This window comes from Phyllopteryx taeniolatus, chromosome 7, assembly GCF_024500385.1.
Source record: "Phyllopteryx taeniolatus isolate TA_2022b chromosome 7, UOR_Ptae_1.2, whole genome shotgun sequence".
Lineage (NCBI taxonomy): Eukaryota > Metazoa > Chordata > Actinopteri > Syngnathiformes > Syngnathidae > Phyllopteryx > Phyllopteryx taeniolatus.
Window position 1 is genome coordinate 24,660,499 of NC_084508.1, and position 13,074 is coordinate 24,673,572.

The 13,074-nt window shown below is 37.9% G+C and overlaps 1 protein-coding gene across 2 annotated transcripts; it reads right to left on the reverse strand.

Annotated features, from left to right (window-relative positions):
* Positions 1–4,713: 4,713 nt before the first annotated feature.
* On the reverse strand, positions 4,714–11,541 carry mibp (muscle-specific beta 1 integrin binding protein). Of its 2 annotated transcripts, XM_061779684.1 has the most exons (8): positions 11,205–11,540; positions 10,601–10,691; positions 7,779–7,827; positions 7,428–7,602; positions 5,514–5,585; positions 5,301–5,407; positions 5,103–5,188; positions 4,714–4,963 (listed from the first exon to the last, which is right to left on the reverse strand). In XM_061779684.1, exons 1-7 carry the CDS (start codon positions 11,228–11,230, stop codon positions 5,103–5,105), a joined length of 606 nt encoding a protein of 201 aa, XP_061635668.1. In that variant the 5' UTR covers positions 11,231–11,540; the 3' UTR covers positions 4,714–4,963. The 2 variants fall into 2 exon arrangements, with proteins under 2 accessions (XP_061635668.1, XP_061635669.1); XM_061779685.1 differs by having other exon boundaries at positions 4,714–5,188; positions 11,205–11,541.
* Positions 11,542–13,074: the final 1,533 nt, after the last annotated feature.

The window sequence follows — 13,074 nt, forward strand, 5'->3', positions numbered from 1 at the left end:
AAATGCCTGAAATTTGCTTTAGTTGTCACATTATTGTAGCTGAAGTGTGTCCTCCACAAGCCATAATGCAGTTTTTCAACCACATGGTGACAGTAAACGCGCACTACTAGAAACAGCTCAGCACGGAGTCACTCACTGATATCCAATACAAAAAAGAGCTGCATCAATAATTAGTCTTTACAAAGATGCACTGTCAAAGAGAGATAGATTTGTAAAACCCCCGCGGTCTGTTCCTCTACCAGCACCTCAAAAGCATGTCTAAATATAGCAACTCATGGTGCCAAGGACTTAGAGCCTCTAAACAATTTGTAAATATAAATCCATCAAGTGTGAGCAACGTGAGTACTTGGACGTGTGCTAGCTGGGGTGAATCACACGGTTCAGACAGGCAGTGGTCTCGTGGCCGTCTGGAACCACATGAGCAGGATTCCTCCGTTATGTTGAGATGCTTCTCATTGTATTGGCTCGTACTCACACTTCCCTCTCATATTCTCCTGGGAGACATGATGTCTCCTGGCACGTCCCACACGGGGAGAAGTGATACCATCAATGAGTGACCCTCAAATTTGCCGTGCACGTTAAAATGTCATACTACTTGCAAAGGCCCCACTGCAACTGAAATCAACTGTTCTCAACTGTCATCACCCTGGGACTCGCATTTTCCTTTTGTTGCAAAGTTGTGACCCACCTACATAGAAGTTAAGAACAATAAAGATTTTTGTTGTTGTTTTAAAATAGCCTCTGAAAGCATGCAAACTCCACACAGGCGTGGGCCGGGGATTGAACCCCGGTCCTCAGAACTGTGACGCAGACACTCTAACCAGTCGTTCACCGTGCCGCCGTTTCCAAAAAGTGTTGCCAAAAATTCAACTTTGCTTTCATCGAACCATAACCTTTTCCCCATGTCTTTGTGAGATTTTGTAATGGGCCAACGAAACCAAGGTTGAACACATTACCGCAGTCGCTTCTTTTTCTTTCCCGCTCTGCAAAATATTTATTGTTTTCAATTGAGTTGTACAGATTATAAGTCACAAAGGTGTAAAAGGTTTGGAAATGTTTCATTTTGGTCCCAATTTTCATGTCACAAAAATCTGACATTTGAACAGGGGTGTGTAGCCCTTTTATATCCACTGTACTTACCGTACTGTCTATTTGATATTTTGCCTTTCTCGTGTAGCCTAATAAAGTACAGTAATCGACACCTTATTATTATTAACTGCAATTATTGTCAGTACAATAAAATGATCAGGGAAATCTTATCAGATCCCAATTCGAAGCCACTGATGATGTTGCTGACGACACGGTGGTGAGTGGTTTGCGCATCCGGCCTTCCCATGTTGAGTTTGCATGTTCTCCCTGTTTGTGTGCGGGTTTTATGCGGGTGCTCTGCCCCAAAAACAAGCGTGTTCGGTTCACGGAAGACTCTAATCGTCTCCATAGGTGTGAATATTAGTGTGAATGCTTGGTTGTCTATTTGTGCCCTGCGACTGGCTGGTGACCAGTCTCGGGTAGAGTGTATCCCACCTCTTGCCCAAAGTCACCTGGGATTGGCTCCAGCTCACCAGCCACCCTAATGAAGACAAGCGCTACGGAAAATGGATGGATTCATGGATTTTGTTTCTTGTGTGGAATTGTATTGTGTTAACAAGGTTATGTAATTGTGGTTCGCACGTCAACGTCACAGTTCTGAGGTTCAGGGTCTGAACTTTGGCTCAGGTAAAGGAAAAGAGCAATTACTTGTTAATTTTAAAAGGGTAAGGATACATTTTAAAATTGCAAAAAATGATAGAGTAAGGTTCCCTGTTAATTGTTAAAATAACTATCGGGATATACGGTACTGGAGTTACAGTTTTGGACCATATACTACATGAAATACAGTGTAATCTGTTTTTTTATTTTCATTTTTAAAAAGTACAATAAAAGAAAATACCAAAAACTTGTATTACTGTATGACTAATGAATTGATTGTTACGTTCAGACTGAATTTGTTTTCACTGTAAAGGAGCTTGGAATAATATAGCCACTGTGTTCACATTCTCTTGCATGAGTCTACATGTCTATGCACAGGAGCACACGGAGATGACTGACATGCATAGATTGTGACCTTGATGACTCTTTACCTTGTTTAAGTGTACTTGATGAAAGCCATTTTAAATGTGAACGTGCGCTCGTCTGCAGGTTAGACTCACTCACACTACTGTCACTTTTAGCACCTGGAAGCTATGCCAGCGCCTTTTCCGACCACATTCACCTGTTAGGGCGTCACAACAATCCCCTTGTCACTTCATTTCCACAAGACATGCATGTGTCACATTGCACAAAGCCACAGCTGATGTCAGGACTACTGTTTCAGAAATGAGTGTTGATAAACAAGCACAAATGACATGTACTTGAGGTATTGTGCTGCATTCGGCACAGGCGCTGTTGACTTGAGTCTCAACTAGTTTGCTGTCAGAGATGGGAAGTTGAGCCACATCCACGGATTGGAAACTCCTCCCAGCAGCAATTACTCTCCTCACTACAACACTGTAGTTCAGAAACTTCAGATTCTCCCAATTACATGCAAATATATTTTTTTTATTTTAAACTCAACTTTATTTATAGACCACGTTAAAAATATATATCAGTTGATATTCAATTTGACCTGTTTTCAGCCAAATAGCCATCCCTCATGACAATAGCTTTATTTCATCATATTTTGTTATTTAATTCCTATAATTTTATTTTTTTTAATAAATTCGCCTGTATACATATGCATTCCTATTTATGTATATGTGTGTGTCTGTGTATTTTCTATCTTTAGTTTGGCCATTTTTGGGAAGGCGAGGTGTGAATTTGCCTGAGGAGAGTGGTAGCATGGTTGCTAATGACTGGGGGGCAGGGGGCTTGCTGGTCTCGACTGATGCACCAACAAACTAGCAAAGCATTCTGGGATTTGTAGTTTTGGCGATGCATGCGCTATATCAGGGCCCACAGGTCCCAGGCAGTCCCCAAGGACCACACGAGTAGCCCGCGGGTTTGTTCTAAAACTTGCTCTCCAGTGATGGGAAATAGTGATTTTCTAGAAATGTTGTAGACGGGAACATTGGAAAATGTTAACATTGGGAAATATTTATACATATAAGGTTTTGCATATTGATATTCATCTGTTTCTTAATTATTAAGAGAAATCCTTAACATTAGCAGTTTCTTCACATTATTATCATGAATTATTAATACTAACATATAATTACAATTTTTAATTTCACAGGTGTGTATCAAAATGGTAACCCTTCCCATTAATCAGTACCCCAAGAAGTAGGTCTGCGTTTCAAAAAGATTGCTGACCCCTGCGCTATATTCTGGCAGGCCGGCTCTAATACACATTTGATATGATCTCGCGGGGTAAATATTGTGACAAATCTGGCCCGCGGGGCTGAGTTTGACATATATGGGTTAGGGCATCTGCTGGGGGCTAAGCCCCCCAAATCCATAAAATCTAGTGACACCCCTGGACATATGGACACATACAATATAAGGAAACCTTCTATCTCTACATTTAGTCAATTTCCTATTTTTTTAATGAATCAATATTACTGCTCCATTCCCAAGTGGGTGTGATGTCTTTACAAATTACTGCCCAATCAAAAGTGTTGAAAACGGCTTGGTCTCTTGACAATGCAATGTTACTGTGATGGCTCAAAAGGCTGAGAAGTGATGGTTTTGTAGATGGCGGGAATCTGTTACAATTTGCACTTCAATGTCTGATGTCAAACATTGTAGGCTATTTTTACTGTGACATTATTCAGTTTTATACAGAATTGTATTCTGTTAGCTTGACAAAAACGTTGGTCAATGAAGGACTGGGCAAAGACTGACAGATGGGTTATTTCAGTGGTCCTCTGCCATAGTGACAAAATAACTAAACATTTTGACTTACAATGCTGATACAACACCAAAGTTGATGTGATGGATGATGCATTTAGGGGCCCCTGACTATTTAGATGAGAAACAACTTTAATTTGGACACGAGTGGGAGCGATACGAACTTTGCAAGTGAGTTATGGTGTTGTGGTGAATTGGTAAAGCTCCTTTGCTAAATGAACGTTTGTTTCAATAAATGAGCCAAACCAATGAGGTAAAGATGCTAAAGTGATGATGTACAGTATTTTGGGGGCTCTGACTATATGACAAAGGAATTTAGTTTTGACACGAGTGCACTGTTCTGGAAGTGAGCATTGCTGTTGTGCTAAACTAAGACTTTTCGCTAAATGATCTTTGCGTCCTGAAAATATAATCGGTTTCAAGAAAAGCCAAGCCAATTGGGGAAAAAGTAAAATATGTATTTGTTTCCTTTGCTTGATATATATATATATGAATATACTGTACGTACACTTCTTGACTTATGAAAGGAGAAACTTCAAGGTAATCCAGGCAACTTTTGTCCGCGATTTATTTACCATGCCGGGGTTCCTTATTGTAATATTTTGTCCATATGTTCCTCTAATTATGGAATAGTGTTGCTAATATTTTACCATCTAATTGAGATAATTAAGCAAATCATCAAAAACTCTTAGTCCTATACGATGCAGAGCCAGTCCGCAAGTTACTGTGAAAACCAAAACCAAAAATCCATTGTTTTCAATTATCATAATTTATTTCTTGAAGTACAAAATATGCATGTGATAACCATTAGTGCTATACAAGCTAGAAAGAGGACTCAGATGCTTGATGTTCATCTCCAACATGAATACATGTTTATTGGTGAAAGAAGAATGTGATTGGCCAGCAAAGGGTCCAGTGTGAATAACAGGTAAAATCACTTCAACAATCACTTTTAGACCAAAATGGAAACAATCATAAGTTAAAATAAATTCATTGTATTTACAAAAAAAAAAAAAACTTTTACAAAAAACTATTTATAAAAAAGAATCCTTGGAACTATATACAAATATTTGTACAGCACTGGAGTGCTGACTTCATGCTGCAAGAAAATAGAAACACAGAATGTTAGACTTTGTCATGTCAAAAAAGTTTCAGTGGTTTCTTTACTCTCGTCATCCTCCATTGACTTCCTTAAAGGATTGTTCTAGAACTCTTGTAATCAGTGGCAATGCTCTCACCTATAAACGATGAAGCAGGTTGTTCTGAATGTCCTCATACACCTGGTTGTAGAGCTCTTCTTTGCATTTCAAGCCATCCAGGTACTCTGTAAAACAAAGAAAACATTCCATTTAAAAAAAAAAAAAAAAGTAAAATAAAAATTCTATTGTGAGTTGAAAAATGGTGGTGAAAAAAAAAAGCGGGTTCAAAAGGTTTACCAATATCTAAGCAACTGCCTTCCATCTCTGTGCGGTGCTTGAGGTACATCGGCCAAACATGGCCTTCAAACAGGCCAGGAGGGTCTGGGACCGTGTATTGTCTTGTACTAAAACAATAAAAAAGACATTTAGTTTGACAAGTCAAATTTATTGTGACAGTATTGGGTAAGAAAATACTTCAAGAAGTTCAAATGCGAGGAAAAAACAAGTCACCTTCTCCTCCTCTTGCACTCTTCATAGGGAATGGAGATGTAATAGCACTTGTCATAAACATCCAGCAGCTGCCTGCAGGGGCACACAGGTGATGAACAACACTTGACGCACGGTAGACGCACGTGTGTGTGTCAGCACTGCTGCACACTCTCTTTATCTTTGGATTCATATTGAGCACAGAGAGAGCCCCTTTCCGTTTAACTGCTTATCTCAAGCTGCAGGCACACATACTCTACATGTGCACAGATACGTGGTTTTTTTGGGCATCTGTCTCCAATAGCCTCCACACCCCAAATAACCCCCAGGTCAGTCATCCACTTAGGTAAAGACACTCAGCATTTCAATTAGAAACTTCCTTGTTCCCCTCTCATATATATATATATATATATATATATATATATATATATAATATATATATATCATATATATCTATATATATATATATATCATATATCTATATCATATCTATATATAGATATATATATATCATATATATATATATATCATATATATATATATATATATGATATATATATACATATATATCATATATATACACATATATATTATATATATATATATATATATGATATATGATATATCATATATATATATGATATATATATATATATATGATATATGATATATCATATATATATATATGATATATCATATATATATATATATATATATATATGATATATCATATATATATATATATATATAGATATGTATATATATATATATATAGATATGTATGTATATATATATATATATATGATATATATATCATATATATATATGATATATATATATATATATATATATATATATATATATCATATATATATATATATGATATATCATATATATATATAAAAAGAGGGTGCACCTCTTAGTGACAATTTAATTTCTTTTAATATAATTGATGCTATCATGTATATCAGGGTAGATTTTATGACCAGAACACACGCTGACTGCAGAGCAGAAATGACATCTGTAAAGGTGATGTTTACTAAAGAGTTAAAAGAAAGCCCTGCTGTATGCAAACAATGCAAGAGGAGGTAAATGTTAATTATTATTTCTGGGGAAAATAAATTACAGTAATTCTCCAAAAACAGCCGGTGCCCTCCCACTTTTAGAGAAATGCCCCTATTTTAGGGCAAGAACGGCGTGTGGGGGCAATATTTCGTCGTGGTTGCCCCACTCAAACAAAAACAAAATACTTCCATCCGCAAATCCCCGAAAAAATAATTTAAAATGACAAAAGTGCCCCTAAAGGGCCGTGCCCCACACTTTTTAGGGTGTTTCACTGACCCTGATCGCTAGCAGTTTCAACTTTCTTTGGAGCCATGGGTATTTTATCTTATATACAGCAGCTGAAATAAGTATTTAATACGTAACAATTTTTCTCACTAAATATACTTCCAAAGGTGCGATTGACCTGAAAATTTCACCAGCTGTTGGGAACAACCCAAGTAATCCCTGCATACAAAGAAAGTAGAACAAATAAGATCAGAAATCAAGTGTGTGTAAAAATGTGAAATGACACGAGGGAAAAAGTATTGAACATAAGAAGAAAGGAAAGAATCATTTTCCCCATGTGTCATTTCACATTATTACAGACATTTTAACACAGTTTATTTGTTCTACTTTCTACGTATGGATTACTTGGGTTGTTCCCAACATCTGGTGATATTTTCAGGTCAATAAATATCACCTTTGGAAATATATTTAATGAGAAAAACAGTGATGTGTTAAACACTTATTTCAGCCGCTGTGTGTATATTTTATATAAAATAAGTTCAAGATTTCATTATTTATTTTTTCAAACAAATCTGTTTGCTGCTTTACCCTGAACTGCTGCAACACTTCCATTTCCCCACTGAGGATTATCGTAAATAATGTACTTACGGGTCATTGTAGAGCAGGAAGCCCTCCACAATCAGGATGTGGGTCTGCTCATCTGGGTTGGCCACGTCGGAGGAAGAAGACAGCGGGACACCGTGCGAACGGGAAAACTTCACTGGATTCTCCACCCAGCCTTTGACGGTGTTGGTCATCGCCTCCATGTCCAAGGCAGTGATCACTGCCGAACAACATTACAGCAACAGGAACGGCGTAAGTTAGCAAAGAAAACACAAAAAGGACTTGTGGATGTGGAGTGAAGGTAATTGTTTTTGGATTGTCCAAAAGAATGGACCCCTTTAACAGTTTAACAATACAATGCTGTGGACGGGCTGGCAGTCTTCAGTGAGGTCTTACCATCCCATTGTTTAAAGCCGTCCTCCCCGACTTCTATCTGATCGGGTTTCTGAAATAACAATCACCAATAAAACATTGCTGCAACCTCACAGCCATCTAAACACTTTTGGGGGTGGGGGGGGGGGGGGGGTAGGATGTCAAGAGAGATGAAGGAGATGCTTTTGGCCACCGTGAGTAAAGGAGGGTAATTAAATTGAGTACAGTGTTCCCCGCTATATTGCGGGTCATCATGTGACAGTATATAGTCCGAATTTAGAGTTGCATGCCTTCAGTGTACTACCACATTGTGTTGCAACTTGGCCTGTCATGATTAGGCTTTACAGGATCAGGATTTTCAGAGAGTTTAAAGAAAACGATAACTGATCAGCGATGCAATCACAAGATGGGGCAATGCGTCCATTTAAATGACCTGTTCATTTACTGTATATACTTGTGTACTTAATTGCTCAAAACATATTTGCAATAAATAATTTACCTTTGTTCATCTATTTATGCCAGTCAGGCATGGTAACAGACATAAAAAATGAATGGTCTTCTATTAGATGGCAGGAAGTACATATAGTAATTAATGTATCCACTTTTTGTGACATTTTTGTTTGTTGGTGTGCCGTGAGATTTTTCAATTGTAAAATATGTTCCTTGGCTCCATAAAGGTTGGAAATCACTGCTCTAATCAGATCGTGTATTGTAATCAATCAATGAGGTCAAACCAACATTACATGACAGAAATAATGGGTGCTAACTTACTGTAATTAAATTACTTTCTTTTTCATTAAATTACTTCACCCATACCGAGACTTTTGAGCATGATTCGACAGAACGGCGGCATGTTTACGTATAACCGTTAGTGCTAGCAGTAGCTTGCTAGGCTGCATAACGTTTTGTTGCCTGCTTGCGAGCCGTATCGTATTAAAGTACGGGAACATACCTCAAGCAAACCTTAAACGAACATCCTCTCCTGTCCTGAGCACCGGTGACCACCAACACACGTTTCCCCCATTTTGTGCTTATAATACAGTCGGCGCGGTAACCAGTGTATCCGGTCGCATTTGACAAGATAAAGCCCAATGATCGTAAAAAACCGGATGCGGTGTTATCGGAATACAAGATTTTATTGCGGTAGTCTGACATAGTTCAATCGTGAAGGACCAAATTTGTAGTCTGATCCACACATTAAGTGTCATCTGTGCCACACCGCAGACATGTTTTTTTTTTTAAATAACTATTGGCCGTCAGATATTTACAGTACTGAGTCAAAAGACATGCGACAAGGCTAAAAATAAACTAGCTTTTGAATTCAAATATACTGTGCATGATGGCACAAATGTCTTGTGGAGCCAATCAATGACATCATTGATCGGATCGGCGAATGACGACATTAAAGCCGATCAGCATAAAATGCTAATTATTGGCCAATAACGATCAAGCCGATAAAAATCGGTGTAAAGTCTAGTTACGATAGATAAACCTATCCTTATCACACAGTCCTGCAGCTCAAGGGAGCGCTAGCTTTATTTTTCATGATTTCAGAGCCTCAATTTACATACATGGTGATTTTTTTATTCATTCAAATTTGAAAGACTATGCCTCTGTGCCAAATGTTTAATATTTAAGTGCAATTTTTTGAAAAGATCACGAGTCTGTTTTATTTATGGTTTTTATGTTTTATTTATCCAATATATTTTATTTGTTCTAAATTTCAATGCCAATGTTCTATATTCTTTAGAATTAAGTTAATTGTTCTTAAAAAAGATGTACTTGAATTATTACACTCTAATACTATTCTATCAATGGCATAAAATAAAAAAAAGAACATTATGACAGTTGTTTGAAAGTTTAGAATTACTGTAAAGTCTATGCTGATTTCCGTTAGCCTGTCAATGTAGTGTTGTGTTCTACAGTACGTTAGCATTAAGCTAGCAGACTTTGGTTAGATACAATTATGTCATATGTTTGATTGAACAAGTTGGTGTTGAAATGTAAACATTGGATGCACGGTGAGCAACTGGTTAGCACATCTGCCTCACAGTTATGAGAACCCAGGTTCAAATCCGGCCTCACCCGTGTGGAGTTTGCATGTTCTCCCCATGCCTGCTTGTTTTTTTCCCCCAGGTACTCTGTTTCCTCCCACATGCCAAAAACATTCATGGTAGGTTAATTGGAGACTCTAAATTGTCCGTAGGTGTAAATGTGAGTGGCTGTTTGTTTATATGTGCCCTGCGATTGGCTGGCAACCAGTACAGTACACTCTGTACTGGTTGCCAGCCTCTTGCCCAGAGTTAGCTGGGATAGGCTCAAGCATGTCCGCGACCCTAGTAAGGATAAGGGGTACGGAAAATGGATAGAACTTAAATCTCTTCTGTTTTATGTGTCAGTTTTACAGTAAACTTCAACTGGGAGAAACAAATAAAAAAAACTTGAAGCAAGCACGCTGAGGCTCTCATTTGAAGAAGTGTGCATGCAAGACCAAACAAGTGCGAAGTAATACTTTAAAGAGTGTGCCTTAATAAGCTTAAATATGTTTAAAGGCTATGTGAGGGGTAAAACTACATACTATATGAAAAGTATACGGTCTCTCCATATCGTACATTTTGACCTACTGCAGGTGCTTCTTAAAAGATATCCCCCGCGATAAACAAGGATTCACTGTACAAGCAATAGAAAATATTACAAAGATAAGCAGATGTTAGCATGGCCGTGGGGTGGGATGCTTGTCAAAGCAGCATTAATTTTGCTTTCATGCAGGGTGTATTTAAAATAATGAAAGGGGTGGGGGGTGAGGTGTGTGGAACACAACCCTAATTCTACTTGCTAAAACCCACCTTGAAAAAGTCGTCTTGGTGCACTACACAACAATTTGGCAATGTCTTGATCAACTTATTAGTCAAGGTGGTTTTACCACCATTAGTGACTCTGCAAAACAGAAGAAAAAGTGCAACCATGTAAAAAGAGTAGCCATGTACCATTTGTCCTCGATGATGTGAAATATTTGTAATACTTGTTGGGAATACAGGTTAAAATTTGCCCCGATGGGACTATAATGCAGCTAAAATATAGGTGTCAATCAGATTACAATATTGTAGAAAACTGGAGCGGGACTCGGAATGTAAAATATGAATGAATGTCAGGCATGTTAAAACGTAAATGTAGATAAGTGCGTGCCGTTTGTAGCTTTGGTCGAAGCTCGTGTTTTGAATCTCCCTCCATTTTGCGTGAAGTCTGGCGCTCACGTTTTGAAATGGCCCGCTCATTAGAACGGGGCGAACCAAACAACGCCGGACAGGACACTTTCAACTACTACAACGAAGACCAAAAAAAACAACCAAAAAAACTGCACTATTGGTCACGTTTACATGACTTGTGTGAAGTGGTTAAATAGTAGGAAGGTTGACAAACAAGGCTCCTGATACTATTCCAAAGACTTACCCGCCAATTCCTATAACGTATTTCATCTTTTCGTCTCTTCTCAGTAGTCCTTCTCAAGTGAAGAAACACAAAGTGCCGTTAATTCTCACCCAAAAAACCTAAAAAGTCATCAAATCGATTTTGGTCGCCGGTTAGATGGACTGTTACCACTCTTGTACAACTGAGCTCCATCCCCTTGGTTTTATATCTTGTGGCGTGGACGTGTGACGTCACAGCCGACGCAGGCAGCACTCGTGCCTCAGTTTCCTGGCGTAGTGACGACACCGACCAATCGGATCACCCTGAGCCGGAACCTCCAGCCAATCAAAACTCCATATTTGTCTGCACCTGCTCATATGGATCACCCTCAGTCGGTTCTGTACTATTCCTCTCCAACTACTCCTATCGTCCCGCTGACGTATCGCCAGTGTGGAAAACTCACGTCGTTACTCATGACCCATTCTTCCCGACACTTCATTGCGATGAACAAAAAAAATCTATAGCTATTTCAAAATAAAGCTGGTGTTAAAAAAATATAATAAATACATAAATACAATTAAACTACATTGTAATAATTACTTTATTTTGGAACCGTTCATGCATGGAAAATTACCATCAGTTAAGTCTTACACTTTATTAAAATAACAAATAGATTTGATTTTGTGCCTATTCATCCAAACAGTGGAGCATCCTATCATTATGCTGAAAGCAACTTTCAATTATTTAATTAAATTATTCCATATATTAATTATTCAATTATTTTTTACCCCATCTATCCATTCATTGAATATAGTAAAACATTAGATTGTTAAGATAATTGAATTATTATATTTTGAACCCATTTACATGTCAGCTCGAGCATCTTATCATTACTATGAAAAAAAACAATCTATATATATATATATATATATATATATATATATATATACACAGATTCTAATAATTAGTAAATTTAATTGTTAAATGTATGCACAGCATTACATGGAAAGCAAAATAGCAAAACTTTTAACTCATGCTATCGACTACATGCCATAAAGTGTTATGATGATGAATGTGTTTGGTCAAATTTGTGTTATTTTCTTGTTTTCTGAAAATGTTCAAATACGACACGTCTTTGGCATGCTGTTAGGTTAATGATACAATATGTGGCCTGGGATTGGCTGGTGGCCAGTCCAGGGTGTAACCCACCTCTCACCCTGAATCAGCTCACCCGCCGTAACCTTGATGAGGATAAGCAGTATAGAATGTGGATGGATGGGTGGATTTGTTGTACTTTATGAATTATTTGTTCATTTGTCGCCATAAGTTTATTTCCCTTACAATTGCTTTAACAAAAGTTAATACAGAAGTCATTCATAACCTTGACAATAGAGGTCCCAATAGAAGAGCGTACTACAAACTATAACATTTTATAGATTGTTCTCCCATTTTAGCTTTTACCGCTCACCTTTGAACAGACTTTTTCTCCATGCAACATGTTTCTATTTTTGTCTGTGTCTCTTTGTGAATTCTGTCAAAGTGGTGGGAGTCAGGGGGTCAGCTGTTGTGCCTCTCCCTCATAAGTGTGCTGAGGAGAAGGGTGTGATGTGCGTCTAATGTCACCATGTGATGTCACAGGACTTCCTCTTATCTAAGAAAAGATCCACACAGGTCTTGTAGGGCGAAATATGGGCAGAGGCGAGTAAAAGTTGGGATAAATGATGATTTCTCTCAAAAAATGTATTGGGAGACTTAGGTCCATGGAAGCGTAGATCAACGAGAACAAATGGAAACATAAAAAGCCAAAATTCAGCCTTGCCAGGGGTCTATTTAGTTGTTCCCCAGTGTACCTTGCTATTTCATGGATTTTTTTTCCAGACTAACTTTTACTCTCCCCACTGTCCTGTTGTAA

Bases quoted from the DNA above. Each gene is read 5' to 3' on its own strand.
- mibp (XM_061779685.1), bottom strand. From the start codon at position 11,230: ATGAAATACGTTATAGGAATTGGCGG. The intron at 10,692-11,204 runs GTAAGTCTTTGG...TCTGTTTTGCAG, and splicing joins TACGTTATAGGAATTGGCGG to AGTCACTAATGGTGGTAAAA. The intron at 7,603-7,778 runs GTAAGACCTCAC...GTTGTTCGGCAG, and splicing joins CGGCTTTAAACAATGGGATG to TGATCACTGCCTTGGACATG.